This window comes from Scyliorhinus torazame, chromosome 3 (assembly GCF_047496885.1).
Source record: "Scyliorhinus torazame isolate Kashiwa2021f chromosome 3, sScyTor2.1, whole genome shotgun sequence".
NCBI lineage: Eukaryota > Metazoa > Chordata > Chondrichthyes > Carcharhiniformes > Scyliorhinidae > Scyliorhinus > Scyliorhinus torazame.
This window is the reverse complement of record NC_092709.1, coordinates 268,085,418-268,105,663: the sequence shown is the minus strand read 5'-3', so window position 1 is coordinate 268,105,663 and position 20,246 is coordinate 268,085,418. Positions and strand designations below refer to the sequence as shown.

The 20,246-nt window shown below is 53.6% G+C and overlaps 1 protein-coding gene and 1 long non-coding RNA gene across 2 annotated transcripts in view; one reads left to right on the top strand and one right to left on the bottom strand.

The window, feature by feature from the left end:
• Nucleotides 1-2,994, bottom strand: part of LOC140409115 (aquaporin-3-like) — a 32,865-nt gene extending 29,871 nt beyond the window's left edge. Inside the window, exon 1 of the mRNA XM_072497232.1 lies at nucleotides 2,823-2,994. Coding sequence (XP_072353333.1) covers nucleotides 2,823-2,930 — 108 coding nt within the window. The 5' untranslated portion in view covers nucleotides 2,931-2,994. The remainder of the gene's footprint in view (nucleotides 1-2,822) is intronic.
• A 12,894-nt stretch (nucleotides 2,995-15,888) lies between these two features.
• LOC140409114 (uncharacterized) overlaps nucleotides 15,889-20,246 on the top strand; it is a 34,272-nt gene continuing 29,914 nt past the window's right edge. The window contains exons 1-2 of the long non-coding RNA XR_011940281.1: nucleotides 15,889-17,193; nucleotides 18,047-18,271. This is a non-coding gene — a long non-coding RNA (uncharacterized lncRNA). The remainder of the gene's footprint in view (nucleotides 17,194-18,046; nucleotides 18,272-20,246) is intronic.

Sequence of the window (20,246 nt, the reverse complement as noted above, 5' to 3'; positions counted from 1 at the left end):
GTCCATCGTGAGGGGTGCTGATGAGAGGGAACTAGTTCGGAACCCTGCTGAGATTGGTGTCCCCGGTGAGATAATGGAGATGTTCCCAGCCAAGTTTTGTGAACTAGCTGCCATGTTTCAGGAATCTCTATCTGGAGGGCGGGCAGCTTAAATTTGATGGAACACAATTAGTCCTGTATTCGAATCCTGGGGTTGGGGTGGCCATCTAACCTCGTGTTGTGTGTGGTCGTGTTCCTGTCAAGAGGGGTGAGGACTACCTGAGGCGGCCGGGTTGTTTCCCCCCAACCTACTTTGGGAGCCCAGGTTGTTGACTACCTCAGCCCATCGGGTCAGCAGGCTGGAAGTAATGAAGCTCATGTTCCGATTGTTGAAATCCTTAGATGATCCTGAAGGATGCCCTCCATTATAGATCCTGCTTTATCCCCGATGTCTACTTTCTTTGTGCGCCAATGGAGTGATCTTTTATCCTAATGACTAACTCGCTCTTCAGTTGTTATCGTGTCTTTATTCCCTGTTAATCATGATGCTGTCTGTTAATGTTGTTATTTTATCTGCTTGCAGAGGAAGCGAATTCTTGGGGATGATGTCTTGCACCATCCATTATCCTAAATTAATAAGGATGCTGGATTTGTGCACAGTTTCTTTACCCTTTACCCTTGGGGAGAGGATGAGCAGAGCCTGAGTGGAGTGAGGGGCGGTGGGTATGGGTGGTAAGGTTAGTTTTGTCCTCGCTATGTTCGAGGAAGGTCCCCATAGTCAGATCAAATCCTTTTCTTGGCTGCCCTTATTCTTCTGCATGCCCAGGCAGACTGTGTTTTATCCTGTAGGGGGCTGGGGTTTGTCGAATTCTCCTTTAGGGGGAGTCAGTCAGTTATCCCGAATTGGTTCTTCCTTTTCGACCCGTTCTTCCGCTGTCAGAACCTTTGTGGCGTGTTTGGCCTTAGTATCTTCTATTTTTAGGGGTAGGCAGTGTGTCAGTTGGGGTTGTCCCTCTTGGGATCTGGAGAAGAGTTCAAATTACACTAAGAATTAGCCGAATTTCACTTAGTACTGGGGTTCTTGGGTATTGTTTTCAGTCGCGTGCACAAGCTATGGGTGTGATGTAGGTCTAAATTGTTGCCTGTATCCTGTTCGGGTACAGAATGCTCATTTATCAGTAGGGGGAAACTGTTGGGGATTTTGTCCCTGATTCAGCCGGTCTTGTTGTTCCTAACGCTGTAATGACTGTTCTTTTGGCCTGTACCTGTTTATACATTGACACTGTAGCTGTCTTTTTTTTGCTTTAGCTTGTTTTCTGTAAATTTGTGTAAAAATTGAAACACTCCAATAAACAGACGTTTAGAAAAAAAAATAATCCTGACCCTATCATCCTTGCAAACTACCATTCCATCTCTAACATTTCATTGCTCCCTAAAGTCCTCAAACATGATGCTGTTGCCTCTGAAATGCTTCTTTATCTTTTTAGGAGGGAATCTCTCCAATCAGATTTCCACTCCTGCCGCACTACTCTTATCAAAAGTCGCAAATGATATTCTCTGAACTGTGACAAATGTCAAATATCTCTCCTAGTCTGCTCTTGAGCTCTCTGCAGCCTTTGACACAGCTGACCGCAGCACCATCCTCCTCCAACACCTCTCCACTATCATCCCTTGACTTGATTCCATTTTTATATATTTAGGATTGATGATTGTAGCCAGAATATGACTTGTAATGGCTTTCCTTCCTGCTCCCACACTTCTGGTGGTCCCCAAGGTTCTATCTGTGTCGTCACCCCCCCCCCCCCCCCCCACCTGCCTATTTCTCATCTATATGCTGCCCCCCGGTGACATAATTCAAAGGCTCACATCAAGTGTACCATTTACCACTTCCCTGCATTGTCTACCTTCAGCCTTCCCTTTCTACCAGCCTGTCTGTGCCCTCATGAAGTCCATCAATATTCCATTTACAATTCACAGTATTTCCAGATCTTGTACAATCTGGAAGTTTTTGCAAAGTATGTGAAAACTTATGACGTTGTTTTAAAGAATTAAGGTGACTGATAATATTTTACAGGCCTGCGACATATTTTAACGAAATGTGTTTCAGATTGGATTAACCGAGGTGCCGCATAACCTGAGGACATGCAAAGTTTTGAGGAGCAGTCACAGCATGGTGATATTTGCGAATAACTTCAAAACTTTTCAACAGGTCAACTCATTTCCTTGGAAACTGATTCCTTTCTCAAACAGTTGAAATGGAATGTTATTTAAATACACAAATGTAAGATAAAGGCGATTCAAAACCTGCTCTCCCATCACCGACAGCCTGTATCTTTCCACACACGGCTCAATAGTAAAAAAATCTTCTTTCAATTTGAAATATAACTAACGTGCCATTGTGAGCATTCAACTCCCCTCCACTCCAAATCTGAGCAAAATTTAATAAACATTTTCAAAGTACAAAACCTGAGAGCAAATTTTATAAGGCAGTTTTCTTAAGAAGAAATTGTTAATAATCTGGAAACCTAAGAAAGGGATGGTAGTATTAAATAATCAGACTTTAAGAAAGAATTTGTCAGGTTTCCCTTAAAAAGAAACAGTTGCTTCATTCATTTTCAAAACTAAAAGCTTCTTGTGGGCATTTGAAAAACCGGAACAAGTTCCACAATAACATTGATTTCAATATTTGAAATTATTTCCACGTTATTTTCTAATTTTCCTTTCATAATAATCTTTACTCTGCAACAAGCAGCATCAAATAATAACTTGCAAAAGATCTGCCAGCTGCATGTACACAAAGTGTTTGACAGTTATAATGGATAAATCACATAATGAAATACTCACCACAAGAACCAATGTTCCTAAACATTCAGCAAGACATTGTCTGACCAATAAATTTCTTATTCTGAACGAATCTTCGATTTTCCTGATTATTGCCTTTTGTTTTCCCATTTTGAATTGAGGACGTTTTAACAGATTAGTGTGGGTGCAATGGCAAATTACTAGAGCTCCGCTTATTCATTTAAATACCCTCAAAGTGCCGTGGAAAGCCTTAGGCTTTGCAAGACAAACAATTTTTAAAGCAGGATGGTTTGGAATTTGCACATCACGAAACTAACCTGTTTGACAAATAATATCCATCTCAATGAACAGTGTGTTCATGCCATTTAGTGGCATTGGATTTTTTCAAATTTCTACAGCATCTGCTACATTTCAAAGCATTTGTTTGTTAATGGTCTATGGACTGAAATTGTAATTCCAAAGGAAGCAGGGGCTGGATTCTCTGATTTTGAGGCTACGTCCGGAGGAGTGTCTAGTTTTACAATGAAAATGTTGTCATCGCCCCCGCATTGATTCTCCGCCGGGTGGGGGCTAACTATCATGCCACGTGACACTCCCTGCGTTCCTGACATAAATGCCCAGATGATTGCCAGGGCCGTGGCCGTGCTTGTGCACGCGACAACCTGCAGCTGCCGCGCCGTACGACATGGCGCTGACCACGCGCAGACCCGGCCAGCCAAATAGTGTCCTCCTGGATCTCCCCTCGCCACTCCCAGACCAACCCCCAGCCCTCGCTGAAGCCCTCCCCGACAGCAGCACGGCTCCCGCCCGACTGTCGCGGAGCCGGACACAGTCCACAGCCACCACGCCGGGTTTACGAAAACTCATACCACACACGACCTGCGCAGTTGTGAACTTGGCCCATTGGGGGCGGAGCATCGGGGGAGGGCCTCAAAGCAACGTGCTGCTGCCGTCGCAATGGCATGCGGCGCGCTCCTGGATGACGCCAATTTGGAGGGGGCGGAGCATCGGAAAAATAGCGCCGGCCCCGATTTGGTTGCAAACGGGATTCTCTGCCCAATCACTGAATGCGATTTCGGTGTCGGGCAACGGAGAATCCCCTCAGGGGTGGGATCCTCCGATATCGGCGCGATGTCCGCCGACTGGCGCCCAAAACGGCGCAAATCCCACCTGCATCCCGCCGCCCCAAACGTCGCAAAGTCTCCGGCCCGGAATGGGCTAGCAGCGATGTGACGCTATCCGCGCTGGCTCACGGCGTGCGGCGTCATGCACGCCGCACGGTGTGACGGCTCATAAGACGCGCTGCTCCCCCACCCGACCAGAACACCCGACCGGATGGCCGCCCGCCGCTCAGCCCCGAGGTTCCAGTCCCGCGACATTGAGGCACTCCTTGATGCAGTGGAGCAGAGGAGGGACGCCCTGTATCCCGGGCACGGCCGCAGAGTTGCCCCACGCCTCAGCCGACGTCTGTGGAGGGAGGTGGCAGAGGCCGTCAGCGCCGTGGCCCTGACACCACGGACAGGCACCCAGTGCCACAAGAAGGTGAACGACCTCGTCAGGGCAGCCAGGGTGAGCCCCCCCTGCCCGATATCCATATCCCCCATATCCCCCCTCCCCCATATCCCCCATATCCCCCTCCCCCATATCACCCATATCCCACCTCCCCGTATCTCCCCTCCCCATATCCCTCCTCCCCCATATACCCATCCCCATATCCCCCCTCCCCCATATACCCCCATATCCCCCATATCCCCCCTCCCCATATCCCCCATCGCCTATATCCCCCCTATCCCCCTCCCCCATATCGCCCCTCCCCATATCCCCCATATCCCCCCTCCCCCATATCCCCCTCCCCATATCCCCCCTCCCCCATATCCCCCCTCCCCATATCCCCATCCCCCATATCCCTCTCCCCCATATCGCCCATATCCCCCTCCCCATATCCCCACTCCCCCATATCCCCCTCCCCATATCCCCCATATCTCCCATATCCCCCCTCCCCCATATCCCCGTCCCCATATCCCCCCTCCCCCATATCCCCCCCATATCCCACCTCCCCATATCCCCCATATACCCCCTCCCCATATCCCCCCTCCCCCATATCCCCCGTTCCCCATATCCCCCTCCCCCATACACCCAATAACCCCTGTCCCCCATATCCCCATATCCCCCTCCCCATATCCCCCACCCCCTCCCCCATATCCCCCTCCCCCATATCCCCCATTTCCCCATATCTCCCATATCCCCCTCCCCCATATCCCCCTCCCCCATATCCCCCATAACCCCCATATCCCCCCTCCCCCATATCCCCCTCCCCATATCCCCCCTCCCCCATATCACCCATATCCCCCTCCCCCATATACCCCCTCCCCCATATCCCCCTCCCCATATCCCCCATATGTCCCATATCCCCCTTCCCCCATATCCCCGTCCCCATATCCCCCCTCCCCCATATCCCCCCTCCCCATATCCCCCCATATCCCCCATATCCCCCCCATATCACCCAAATGCCCCCTCCCCCATATCCCCCCTCCCTCATATCCCCCCTCCCCCATATCCCCATATCCTCCCCCCCCCATATCCCCCTCCCCCATATCCCCGTTCCCCATATCCCCCCTCCCCCATACACCCAATATCCCCTGTCCCCCATATCCCCCCTCCCCATATCCCCCACCCCCTCCCCCATATCACCCATATCCCCCATAACCCCCTCCCCATAACCCCCCTCCCCATATCCCTCCCCCATATCCCTCCTCCCCCATATCCCCCCTCCCCCATATCCCCCTCCCCCATATCCCTCATAACCCCCTCCCCCATATCCCCCCTCCCCATATCCCCCCTCCCTATACCCCCCTCCCCATATCCCCCATATCCCCATATCTCCCATATCCCCCCTCCCCATATCCATCTCCCCCATAACCCCCATATCCCCCCTCCCCCATATCCCCCCTCCCCATATTCCCCCTCCCCCATATCCTGCCTCACCATCTCCCCCTCCCCCATATCCCCGCCATATCCCCCCTCCCCCAGATCCCCTCCCCATATCCCCCCTCCCCCACATCGCCCATATCCCCCTCCCCATATCCCCCCTCCCCCATATCCCCCTCCCCATATCCCCCATATCTCCCATATCCCCCCTCCCCCATATCCCCGTCCCCATATACCCCCTCCCCCATATCCCCCCTCTCCCATATCCCCCCATATACCTCCTCCCCCCCCCATATCACACATATGCCCCTCCCCATATCCCTCCTCCCCCATATCCCCCATATCCTCCCCCCCATATCCCCCTCCCAATATCCCCCCTCCCCATATCCCCGTTCCCCATATCCCCCCTCCCCCATACATCCAATATCCCCATCCCCATATCCCCCCTCCCCATATCCCCCACCCCCTCCCCCATATCACCCATATCCCCCATAACCCCCTCCCCCATAACCCCCCTCCCCCATATCCCTCCTCCCCCATATCCCCCCTCCCCATATCCCCCTCCCCCATATCCCTCATAACCCCCTCCCCAATATCCCCCCTCCCCATATCCCCCTCCCTATACCCCCCTCCCCATAGCCCCCATATCCCCATATCTCCCATATCCCCCCTCCCCATATCCCCATCCCCCATATCCCCCCCATACCCCCCTCCCCATATCCCCCCTCCCCCATATCCCGCCTCTCCATCTCCCCTCCCCCATATCCCCCCATATCCCCCATATCTCCCATATCCCCCCTCCCCCAGATCCCCTCCCCATATCCCCCCTCCCCCATATCCCCCTCCCCCATATCCCCCTTCCTCCATATCCCCCCTCCCCCATATCCCCCTCCCCATATCCCCCTCCCCATATCCCTCCTCCCCATATCACCATAAATCTCCTCCCCCATATCCCCCATTTGCCCCATATACCACCCTCCCCATATCCCCCATCTCCCCCCTCCCCCATCTCCCCCTTCCCCCATATCCCCCTCCCCATATCCCCCATATCCCCATCCCATATCCCCCCTATCCCCCTTCCCCCAATCCTCCCTTCCCCATATCCCCCCTCCCCATATCACCTGATCACTGTCTGCGTGTCTAACCATGCATGCTTCATTGTGTATCCTCCATATCCCCCTCCCCATATCCTCCCTCCCCCATATCCCCCTCCCCATCTCTCCCCTCCCCATATCCCCCCTCTCCCATATCCCCCATATCCTCCCTCCCCCATATCCCCCTCCCCATCTCCCCCTCCCCATATCCCCCATATCCTCCCTCCCCCATATCCCCCTCCCCATATCTCCCCTCCCCATAGCCCCCATATCCCCCTCCCCATATCGCCCCTCCCGCATATCCCCCCTCCCCCATATCCCCTCCCCATATCCCCCATATCACCCCCCCATATCCCCCTCCCCCATATTCCCCCTCCCCCATATCCCCCCTCCCCCATATCCCCCCTCCCCCCATATCCCCAAGTGAATCCAGCCCTAACCTTAACCTCTGCAATGCACGCGCAACCGATGGCGTGCATTCATATACCTGTCTAACACTGCTGCCTTTTACCCCTGCCACCACCCCCCACAGGAGAAGCGCACACACAACACCAGGGAGCATGTGAGGACTGGAGGAGGCCCCGCTGATGAGAGGCCACTGACCGAACATGAGTAAAGGGCCCTGGAACTGGCTGGCGGACCTGAGGACTGGGAGGTTGCTGATGCAGAGGTCGGGGGCCCACCAGCAAGTGAGCCACCGACAGCCCGTCCCCATATCCCCCCTCCCCCATATCCCCCCTCCCCCATATCCCCCCGCCCCCATATCACCTGATCACTGTCTGCGTGTCTAACCATGCATGCTTCATTGAGTATCGCAGGAGCAAACGTCGAGGCACCCATCCCCGCAGATGCAGACCGCCCGCATAATGCCCCTCGGAGACCACGGGAGACGGAGAGACCCGGACCCTCTGGCATGCGACGCCCATACGATGCCCCTCGGAGACCATGGGAGACGGAGAGACCCGGACCCTCTGGCATGCGACGCCCACACGATGCCCCTCGGAGCCATGGGAGACGGAGAGACCTGGAGCAACAGGGAGACGGCGCCCCCGTCTCATGCGGGTGCGGCGACGCAGGCGTGTGCCACCCAGCGACGAGAGGGGCAGCCACAGGCCCCCGTCACAGCCGAGCCACGAAACCACAACCCAGGGCACCCCTACCCAGGACACCTCTACCCAGGAAACTGAAATACCGGACAGTGACTCAGAGTGGATGGGTGGAGACGAACTGCCACCCCAAAGTGCCATGGACTCAGTCGGACGATGCGCACAACACAACGCCACTGCTGTCACCAACACCCTCCACCATCGCAGAGACGCTCACCTCGGTTGGGCACTTTAGTGATGAGGCGTCTGGTACACTCACTGGTGCGCACAACACAGCCGTCCCGGTACAGCAGGTGGAGGTAGGAGCAGCAGAAGGGCCGGGCGGTCGGAGGGCAGCCCGGCGCATGCGAACATCTGCTGCCCAGATGGATCCCGGGTTCCTGGAGTTACCACACCCACCCATAGGTCCGATGCAACCACCAAACCTGGGACGAGCGAAGAGGGTGACGGCCAGCTTGCGGCGGCTGCAGTCGCAGGTGGAGGAGTCCACCCGCGTCCAGAAGCTGGCAGTGGTGCTGGTCATGCGTGCCACCCAGGCCGACACCCCACGGGTGGCGTCCGCGGTGGAGGCAATGGGTGCGACGGTGTCAGACATGGGGAGCGGTTTGCGAGGCCTGGGGCTTCCCGTGCAGGCGGCGTCTGTGGCCCAGGACATGGCTGCCCTCTCACAGGAGGCCATGAGCCAGCGCCAGCGGCAGATGGCAGAGGGGCTCAACTCCGTGGCACAGTCTCTGAAGGCCATGGCCCAGTCTCAGCAGGCCATGCCCCAGTTTCTGAAGGCCATAGTCCAGTCTCAGCAGTCCATAGCCCAGTCTCAGCAGGCCGTGGCCCAGTCTCAGCAGGCCATCGCTGAGGGCATCGGCGCCATTGCCCATGTGCGAGCCAGCGTCGCACAGTCACAAACAGGGTTTGCCAACCCCCTGAGCTCCATGGCTGCAAACCTGCAGACCCGTCGATACCAGCACGGGCCTCCAGGACTGGCAGTGCCAGATGTCGGGGGGCGTGTCGGATGGCCAGTCCGTTCGCATCCCCCACCCATGTAGAGGCCTGGGGGCCATCGGGCACCCCGAGGGAGGAGGAGGTGCTACGGTCCGTTCCGGGTCCCATTGTAGGGGAGGTCCCGGAACACCTCAACACCTCGGGCTCCCCCCCTTCCGTCCCAGGTGCATCGGGTGGGCAACGGGCAGGACAGGCTGGCAACTCGCCATCCAGTGGCCCGGGCCGCAGCCTGGCCCATCTAGGCCAGGACGCCCCAGGAAACGGCCGCCAAAGGGATCCCGTGTCAGAGGGCAGGAATTACAGGAGTCCACCTCCAGTTCTGCCGTACCGTCTGGGGAACCACCTAGGCGTAGTCAAAGGGCCCGTAAGGCCAAACAATTAGACACTGAGTAAGTTGGCACGAGTGCAGGGCACAGATGAGTTTTAGGGGCTAGGGCACGTGCATGAACTCCTTTCATTATTAAAGTCAATGTTACACGTCCAGAAGCTGCCTTTGTGCTCTGTCCAAAGCGTGCGGGGGTGTCATGTACGTTGAGCGCAAGTGTGTGTGTGAGGGGAGGTCTTACCTCAGCCCCAGGTGAGTCTGCCCCCTTCCCCCTGGGCCGCCATCAACATCCCCCCGGGCAGAGGACGGGACCGTGCGCTGCAGCGTCACAGACACATGCAGGGATGGTCCGGGTGGATGGTGGTACTGTGGCCATGGGTCAGGCATAGTCCAACGATGTAGAGCCAGGAGCTCATCGCAGGGCGGGTTGTCATCATCCTCCATGGCCTGCAATAGACACGCGTCCACCGGCAACTGTGTGAGCCCGGCCCGTTGTGCCGCAGGTGGATCGGCAATGGGGGGGTGGTGTGCATGCGGGTGGGGTGGGTGGGGTTGGGGAGGGGGGTGAGGGTGCTGGGTGGGTGGATGGGTGGGGGGTGTGGGTGGTCGGCTGTTGCCATGGTGTGCGGTCTGTGGCCATACTACCCGATTCCCACGCCCATCTAGTCAGTGAAGCGGGCGTCTATCAGTCTGTCCCGTGCCCGCTGGGCCAGCCGGTAGCGGTGGACAGCCACCCGCCTGTGTCTGCCTCGTCTGCCCTGACCATTACCCCCATCCCCCTCATCTGGGGAGGACTGCGCCTCTTCCTGCTGCTCCTCCACTCCCCCGTCCTCTGCCTGCGGCACATCGCCCCTCTGCTGGGCTATGTTGTGCAGGACGCAGCACACTACAATGATGCGGCCGACCCTATCTGACCGATACTGGAGGGCGCCCCCAGAGAGGTCCAGGCACCTGAAACGCATCTTCAGCACGCCAAAGCACCTCTCGATCACTCCCCTTGTCGCTACATGGGCATCATTGTAGCGGTTCTCCGCCTCATTGCGTGGCCTCCGTATAGGCGTCATCAGCCATGATCGCAATGGGTAGCCCCTGTCGCCCAGCAACCAGCCCCTCAGCCGGGGATGGCGTCCCTCGTACATGCCGGGGATGTATGACCGTGACAACACGAATGAGTCGTGTACACTGCCCGGGTAACGGGCGCAGACGTGCAGGATCATCATGCGGTGGTCGCAGACCACCTGTATGTTCATCGAATAGGTCCCCTTCCTATTGGTGAACATGGCCCTGTTATCTGCAGGTGGCCGCACGGCGACGTGCATCCCATCAATCGCGCCCTGGACCATGGGGAACCCGGCCACGGCAGAGAAGCCCACGGCCCGGGCATCTTGGCTGGCCCGGTCCACAGGGAAGCGCAATGGCATATAGGGCGTCTGTCACTGCCCGGATGCACCGGTGCACCGATGTCTGCGATATGCCGGACAGGTCCCCACTCGGTGCCTGGAATGACCCCGTTGCGTAAAAGTTCAGGGCCACCGTAACCTTGACAGACACGGGGTGAGAGTGTCCCCCGCCAGTGCCACGCGGTGACAGGTGTGCCAGCAGGTGGCAGATGAGTGCCACGGTTTCCCGGCTCATCCGGAGTCTCCTCCTGCATTCCCGGTCCGTGAGGTCCTGGTATGACTGCCGGGGCCGGTACACACGGGGCGCCCTCGGGTGCCTCCGTTGCCGTGGGGCCGCGACGTCCTTCTCCCCCTCCTCGTGCTGTCGGGCGGGTGTCCCTCCAGCCTGGTCGGCTGCCGCCTGCCCCTCTGCGGCAGCCTCCTCCTCCTCCTCATCCAGGGCTACATGGACATTAGCGGCTGCCGCCACGGCGGCCAACATCGCTGGCTGACTGGAAAACATGATGGCCTGTGGGTGGGGGGGGGGGGGGGGGCGCGCGGGGGGGGAACGACGACATGTCATCATTGCCCATACCCCCTCCTCCCCCCAGCCAGGTGGCATGGACCGCATGGGTCCGACTGTTGAGGCTGGCACCTGGCCAGATGGACCAACTCACTTGCCCTCGCATCCCCCCTCCCCGGCACGCACCTCCCCGTCCCCCTCCCCGGCACGGACCCCCCGTCCTCGTCCCCCTCCCCGGCATGCACCTCCCCGTCCCCCTCCCCGGCACGGACCCCCCCCCCCCCCGTCCCCGGTACGGACCCCACCCCCGTCCCCCTCCCCCTCCCTGGCACGCACCTCCCCGCCCCCCTCCCCGGCACGCACCTCCCCGTCCCCCTCCCCGGCACGCACCTACCCGTCCCCCTCCCCGGCATGCACCTCCCCGTCCCCCTCCCTGGCACGGACCCACCCCCCCCCGGCCCCCTCCCCGGCACGGACCCCCCCCGTCCCCCTCCCCCTCCCTGGCACGCACCTCCCGCCCCCCACCTCCCCCCCCCCCCCCCCCACCGGCAGTCATCCTCCCGTCCCCGGCACTCATCCCCCTCCCGGCACTCCCCCGGAGCCCACCCCACTCTAACCACCCCCCCCCCCCCCCCCGCCACACACACACACACACACACACACACACACACACACACAACCCTACACACACCTCTCCCCCACACATACAGACTGCGGCCACGCCATCACCTCTCCAGCGGCCAACCCCCCAGGCCGTCACCCACCTCCACGCTGGTCGGCGTCAACCTTGAGCACTGGTTGACGCCGATTGAAAGGTGTTTTGATTTACGCCGACGTGGCCCGTGGTCACGTCGACAGGACTTCGGCCCATCCTGACGGGAGAGTATCGGCAGCCCCGAAATCCATTGCCTCGTGCCCACCCGTGCCATTCCCCAAGGCGTGCGCTGCGATTGACGCCCCACCGACTTTTCTCCCTTCGGAGAATTCGGCGGGCGGCGGGGGCGGAATTCACGACAGCCCACGGCGATTCTACGACCTGGTGGGGGGGGTCGGAGAATCTCGCCCCAGGTGTTTTTCAAAAATACAACCACAATCAATTATGTCATAAATTCATTTTGTACATAGGATGGTTTAAGCTCTACTTCCAACATCACTCTGATCCATCACACTAAATTATTTTGAAATGGTCCCTTGAAAATAATCTTTATGTTATGAGATATATTAGTAGCCCCAATGTTCCAATTGACATGGTCTTTCATAGGCTTTTGTCTTCCATCTCCCTTATAACAAGCTTAATTTCTCAGTTACATCTAAGGGTCTTAATTTACAATACAAATATTACAATTTTGCATTAATAAACTCCTGGAGGCTGAAACCTTCAGATTTCTTTTTTACATATTTGTATTGGCATTTTCAATTATACACAGTCGAATTTTGTACCCAATATTTATAGCTCGTGCAGTTCTTATGTACATACAATCGTTTTTGGTGTTTCCTCCCCCCTTCCCCTCTCCCTGCCGCCCTCCCTGAACCCTCCTTGGCATCCCCTTCTTTCGTTCAGGGTGTTCTGTCCCCTAGCTCCTATTCTCCCCTTCCCCCATCCCTTTATGTTTACTGTTACAGGCCTTATGGGTTCAGGAGGGCCTTCCCGCCCCCTCTACCTCCCTCCCCACGCTTCTCCCTGCATTTCCTGAGTTTCCTCCTCTCTTCCTCCCCCCTTTCCCTTAGAGTTGTGTATCTGTGTTTGTTTTCTCCTGTCTCTCGCTTTTTCCCTGTTCGCTGTTGGCTTTGAACAGGTCTTGGACCAGGCCAACGAACTGCCCCATGCTTTGAGGAAGCCCTCGTCCGACCCTCGGATGGTGTCATTGATCTTCTCCAAGTGGAGAAATTCCGCCAGGTCTGCAGCGTAGGTGGTGCTGCTGACCGCCAGCCCAGCAGGATTCTTCGGCGCGCGATTAGGGAAGCAATTGGCTTCAATAAAGACAAATCACCGGTCAGTCACCTTGCCTCCAAAGAGAGAAGGAGAGTAGGTCATTTGCAACCCCAGCACTTGAGTCAGCAGTGCCTGTAATGATATGTATATTGACTGGGAAGTAAAGAGTTAACAAGTTAATGATAATGATTCTTATCACCAGAGGGAACCACAGAAGTCATATAAATATCAGGTGACATGGGAATTCGGGAATTAGATTAGAGGATGGTGAGGAGTTGAGAGAGCTGGAAGAGTGTCAGCATAGAGAGCAGTTGTATACTTGAGAAATCTTAAGTTAGGGATAGTATAGTTTTATACAATAACCTTCTACTTTAGGAAGGTGAATGAATCTTAGTAGTGTAAATAAATATATGGTTTTGTTTGTTAACAAAGCTTTGTGTTCTTTATTCAACACTATGCATCTGAGCCATCCAGGTAAAGCAGAATAGAGAATACAACATGGTACCAGCAGTGGTCCTGCAGTAGATTAGTCAGGTTTAGGGAGAAAGAAAGAATCTCCATTCAAAAAAAAACATGTAAAGAAAAATCTCAACCAGGCTCCAGTAGCAACAATAAGACTCCAGCCACAACCAGAAACATCACAGAAATACCCAACCGAAGAGTCATGGAAGGTCTGCAGTTTCCAAAGGCTTTCAGCATATCAGGTCATGTAGATGTAAACTGGAAAATATTCAAACAAGAGATTCAACTGTATCTCTCATCCTCCAACCTAGAAACTGCCAGTGATAAATGTAAAACTGCTTTATTGCTACTAATGGCTGGACAACAGGCTTTGGAAGTGTATAACTCATTCCAGTTCGAGAATGAAGTTGAAAAAAATAGCTTTGAACTGGTCATTAAAAAATTTGATCATTATTGTGAAAGAAATGAAAACCTGTGTAAAAGACTGCAAAAGAAGCAAAAAATAAGGCTGGGAGATTCAATCAAAATGGGCAGTGCGAGTAACGAATCTAAAAATAGAAGTGCTGAAATGTTGAATCAAAGTAAAACATTTTTTGCCTCAGTTCAAGCTATGGCGCGGTTAAAAATTCACCGCGCTGAAAAAGATCAATATGCGCAAGCGCACCGTAAAAAACATGCGCTTCAGAAGTCAGACATTTCAGACATGCGCAGTTAAAAGAAAAAACGTGCAATTTGGATTCTGAATGTTGTGCGCTTGTGCGGGACCAATTCGTAAATGCGCGCATTGAAAAATGACACGATCCGGAAGAATATCGTTTTGCGCATGCGCAGAAGAGTGCACACTTGAAAAAAGAGCGCATTCCAGACGGGGATTGATTTGCTCATGCGCAATGCATGTTGGAGCAGGACGTCACGGACGTGATGACGTCAGAATATTGTGGACATGCCCACTTAAAGAAAAACTGCCCGGAAATCGAAAAAACAAGTTTTAAAGCCACAAAACAGATTTTTTTTAACCTCGTAAAGCAGAACATTGCCTGAATTGGAACAAACAGCTGAAGAAGACTTTTTCAGCACCATGGAACAAAATGTTTGCAGCATGCAACAAGAAGAAAATGTTAACAAATCTAAAACTAAAGAAGATAAATCCTACATTGAAGAATACTACTCAGATATGAGAGATATTCGGGTTCGCTGATTATTCTGTTAGTAACAAGATTGAAAATTTAAATACCACTCTACTAATGGTAGATGAATCCAATACATTGATGAAATTGCATACCGTTGCTACATCGGATAGCAGTAATCTGACAAATGAACAACCAAAAGAGAAAGACTCTATAGTGAAAGCAATGAAAGACACCAGAGAGAGAGCAATGAAAGAAGAAGACTATGAAGGTCTATCTAGTTTATTTGATCAACAACAAGAAGACTATGAATATCTATCCACTGTATTTGCGAATAGTGACAAAGTGATCACAAGGAGCATAGATGATGTGCAGGACAAAAGCGAGACTGACAGATCCCAGCTGGACTGTACAACAAAACATGAAAATCAGAGTGCACAATGAATGAATCAAATGAGAGCACATCAATTGTGAACAACGTACAAGAAAATCACATCTTGGAGAAGTTGACTCCAGAAGAGGAGCACCAAGAGATCAAAGATAAATCATATCATCCAGAAAGGACTGATGTCACAAAGCTCAACGATGCATCAGACCATACACAGGAAGCTGAGATCATAAGGTGCAATGAAACATCAGGGGCGAAATTCTCCGGTATCGGCGCGATGTCTGCCAACCAGCGCCCAAAACGGCGCAAATCAGTCGGGCATCGCGCCACCCCAAAGATGTGGCATCCTCCGCATCTTTGGGGGCCGAGCCCCAACCTTAAGGGGCTAGGCCCGCGCCGGACTAATTTCCGCCCCGCCAGCTGGCAGAAAAGGCCTTTGGTGCCCTGCCAGCTGGTGCGGAAATGACATCTCCGGGTGGCGCATGCGCGGGACCGTTAGCGGCCGCTCACGGCATCCCCGCGCATGCGCTGTGGAGGGAGTCTCTTCCGCCTCCGCCATGGTGGAAACCGTGGCGAAGGCGGAAGGAAAAGAGTGCCCCCACGGCACAGGCCCGCCCGCGGATCGGTGGGCCCCGATCGCGGGCCAGGCCACCGTGGGGGCACCCCCGGGGCCAGATCGCCCCGCGCCCCCCCCCCAGGACCCCAGAGCCCGCCCGCGCCGCCTTGTCCCGCCGGTAAGGTAGGTGGTTTAATCTACGCCGGCGGGACAGGCATTCTAGCAGCGGGACTTCGGCCCATCCGGGGGGGAGAATCGCGGGTGGGTGCCCGCCAACCGGCGCGGCGCGATTCCCACCCCCGTCGAATATCCGGTGCCGGAGAATTCGGCAACCGGCGGGGGCGGGATTCACGCCAGCCCCCAGCGATTCTCCGACCCGGTGGGGGGTCGGAGAATCTCGCCCCAGATATTACAAAGGACACTGAGACTAAAAAGTTTGAAAATGAATCAAACGATCCAGAAGGACAGATCTTGAACGCACAAAATGCAACTACGGAACAACAGGCTGTACACAATGGTACGACTCTGAAACTGAAGGACAGCTGAACAGCACAGTCCAATGCAATGACAAGAAAGTGTTGAAACTTGCAGTCACACTTGACAGACCATACGGCATGGAAATAGATCCAGATGGCAACCGAGCAAGGGACTGCTGGACAGTGTGTCAAACACAGCTACAGGTCGAGGTAGAACAAACAAATGTGTGTGTAAACGATACAAAATTCATGCATAATGGCACCAATGCCAGGAAGAACAGAACATTGTTCATACGAAAAAGTCAACGAAATTAATGAGTTCGTATTTGCTCAAAGACCAAAAGGCAAACCAATTTTTGAGGGAAAGGGTGCACAAACTCGACACCACAAGCACAGAAAAAAAGCCCAGGTCAGACAACAAAAGTGGTTCAACCAGTCGAACACCCGATCGATTTGAGCTGATGACTTGTACTTCAACACACTACCAGAGTGAAGACTGAGTACAGACCAAATTTGTGGACTGTAAAAAGTTTTTTTTTTCCAATTGTTAACTACTGTACAATTTCAGTACTCAATTACATGTAAATAATATACAATGCTTCTTACTCTACATATGTTTGTAGAAATCTCCAAACATCTTTGAAAAAAGGGGGATGTAATGATAAGTATATTGACTGGGGTATAGAGGTAACAATTTAATGATGTGATTCTTACCACTAAAGGGAACCACAGAACAGTCACATATATATATCATGTGACTAGGGGATTCTGGGATTAAATTAGAAAATGATTAGATAATTAGGAGTTAAGAATTAGGAGAGAACTGGAAGAATGTCAGGCATAGAGAGCAGTTGTATACTTGAGAGTTCTGTAAGTTAGGGATAGCATAGTTTTATACAATAACCTACTTTAGGAATGTGAATGAATCTTAGTTAGTAGTGCAAACAAATATATGGTATTGTTTGTTAACAAACCTTTGTGTTCTTTATTCAACTCTATGCATCCGAGCCATCCAGGTAAAGCAGAATAGAGAATACAAGAGTGCCTGTCAAATGAGCAGGTCATCAATCCATTTTCCCCAATATAATGTTCACTGCAAGGACAACTAACAAGGGAGGTAGGTAAATACAAAACATTTTAAAATTCTTCAGAACAGATACCAAGTTTGTACTTGTCTGATATCCCGTTTTGCATGACTAGAAATTTTCTGCAATTCAATTACGTAAAGAATGAAGCTTTTTCCTTCAGTCCATGACATAAGCTCAGTTCCCCACATCATCTCCCACCCGAGCCATTTTCTGAGGTTAAACCAACTATTCACAGCCTTTACCAGAAGATGAACTTCTGACCCCACAATACAAAACAGGTTACTTGCACCTCCATAGTATCACCCATCTCCATGCCTGCCTCAACTCAACTGCTGCTGAAACTCGCAGCCATACCTTCATTCTCCTCAAATATTTCAATGCTCTCCTGGCGAACCTCCCATCTTCTTTCTTCCATTACTGATGATGCGACCTCTTGGCGACATCATCCAAAAACTTAGCTTCAGTTTCCAATGTAGGTTGATGTCACTCAGCTCCACCTAACCAGTACCCCATCTCTGGATCTGTAAAGATTTAATCACCTGCTAATGGTCGCATTCCAAGCATTGTTTGGCATCTTTGAATTTGTCTATATATGTGTTTCTGGAACATACCTCTTCATTCACCTGAGGAAGGAGCAGCGCTCCGAAATCTAGTGACATCGAAACAAACCTGTTGGACTTTAACCTGGTGTTGTAAGACTTCGTACTGTGCTCACCCCAGTCCAACGCCGGCATCTCCACATAATGGGGTTGGAGGCAGAGGACAGCATTGGGGATCCAAGTGAACCCCCAATGAATTGCAATGTCCCTATGGCACGAATGACACGCCTCCACCTCACGCCTACCCACGATCTAACCATGCGTCTTATCTTTTGTCTTGCAGGATCACCTGCCGATAAGATGGGTCCATCTGAAGTCCCTCACCCCCAGCCCCAACCTCACAACTCACGTGGTGACAAGGTAGGACCTGTTGGTGACCCACGCATCTACCACAACCCCGCAAAACCCCGGAGCACATGTCCGGTGACGGCACTGAGCTACTGGTTGTCGGACACCCTGAGGGAGGAGGAAATGACGGGGCCCGTGCCAATTACTCCCGCAAGAGAAGGTTAGTGATGTGGGGCATGGGTGTTGAAGATGGACTTGGGCCTCAGACCCCACTCCCCCCAGCCTGGTGCATCTGATGGGCAGCAGGCAGAAAAAGGTGGCACTATGCCATCTCTGACACCCAGATAAGGATGATGCCTAAGGGGACCCAGGTCACAGGGCAAGGATCGCAGCAGACTGCCTCACTTCTGATGCACTACCTGGGGGGGCCACCTAGAAGGAGCATTAGGGCATGCAAGATTAAAAAGGTAGACACCAGTTAAGTTGGCACAAGTGAAGCATAAAGGTTAGCGATAGTGGCTAGTGAACTATACTTGTATATATCACAATAAACACCTGTTCACCGACGTTCCAAACTGCCTCGGTCCTCTGAAGGATGTGAGGGATGGGCTGGGCCAGGAACAGAGGGTATGCCGGGTGGGGCAGGGGGTGGTGGGCATAGGTTGGTGATGTGGGGCATGGGTGTTGAAGATGGACATGGGCGAGAAAGCATTTGATAGAGTGGAGTGGGATTATTCGTGGGAGGTGTTGAGGAGATTTGGCTTTGGAGATGAGTATATTAGATGGGTACAGCTGTTGTATAGGGCCCCGATGGCGAGCGTGGTCACGAATGGACGGGGGTCTGCATATTTTCGGCTCCATGGAGGAACGAGGCAGGGATGTCCTCTGTCCCCATTATTGTTTGCACTGGCGATTGAGCCCCTGGCAATAGCACTGAGGGGTTCCAGGAAGTGGAGGGGAGTACTCAGGGGAGGAGAAGAACACCGGGTATCTCTGTTTGCGGACGATTTGTTGTTGTATGTGGCGGACCCGGCGGAGGGGATGCCAGAGATAATGCGGATACTTGGGGAGTTTGGAGAATTTTCAGAATATAAACTGAATATGGGGAAAAGTGAGTTGTTTGTGGTGCATCCAGGGGGGCAGAGCAGAGAAATAGAGGACTTACCGCTGAGGAAGGTAACAAGGGACTTTCGCTACTTGGGGATCCAGATAGCCAAGAATTGGGGTACATTGCATAGGTTAAATTTAACGCGGTTGGTGGAACAGATGGAGGAGGACTTCAAGAGATGGGACATGGTATCCCTGTCACTGGCAGGGAGGGTGCAGGTGGTTAAAATGGTGGTCCTCCCGAGATTCCTTTTTGTGTTTCAGTGCCTCCCGGTGGTGATCACGAAGGCTTTTTTCAAAAGGATTGAGAAGAATATCATGAGTTTTGTGTGGGCCGGGAAGACCCCGAGAGTGAGGAGGGGATTTTTGCAGCGCAGTAGGGACAGGGGGGGGCTGGCACTACCGAGCCTAAGTGAGTACTACTGGGCCGCCAATATCTCAATGGTATGTAAGTGGATGGGAGAAGAGGAGGGAGCGGCGTGGAAGAGATTGGAGAGGGAATCCTGCAGGGGGACTAGCCTACAAGCTATGGTGACGGCGCCGTTGCCGTTCTCACCGAAGAAATACACCACAAGCCCGGTGGTGGTGGCTACTCTGAAAATCTGGGGGCAGTGGAGACGGCATAGGGGTAAGACGGGAGCCTCGGTGTGGTCCCCGATAAGAAATAACCATAGGTTTGCTCCGGGGAGAATGGATGGGGGATTTGGAACATGGCCAAGAGCAGGAGTAACACAATTGAGAGATCTGTTTGTAGATGGGACGTTTGCAAGTCTGGGAGCGCTGACCGAAAAATACGGGTTGCCCCAAGGGAATGCATTCCGGTATATGCAACTGAGGGCTTTTGCGAGGCAACAGGTGAGGGAATTCCCGCAGCTCCCGATGCAGGAGGTGCAGGACAGAGTGATCTCAAAGACATGGGTGGGGGACGGTAAGGTATCAGACATATATAGGGAAATGAGGGACGAGGGGGAGATTATGGTAGATGAGCTGAAAGGGAAATGGGAAGAGGAGCTGGGGGAGGAGATTGAGGAGGGGCTGTGGGCTGATGCCCTAAGTAGGGTAAACTCATCGTCCTCGTGTGCCAGGCT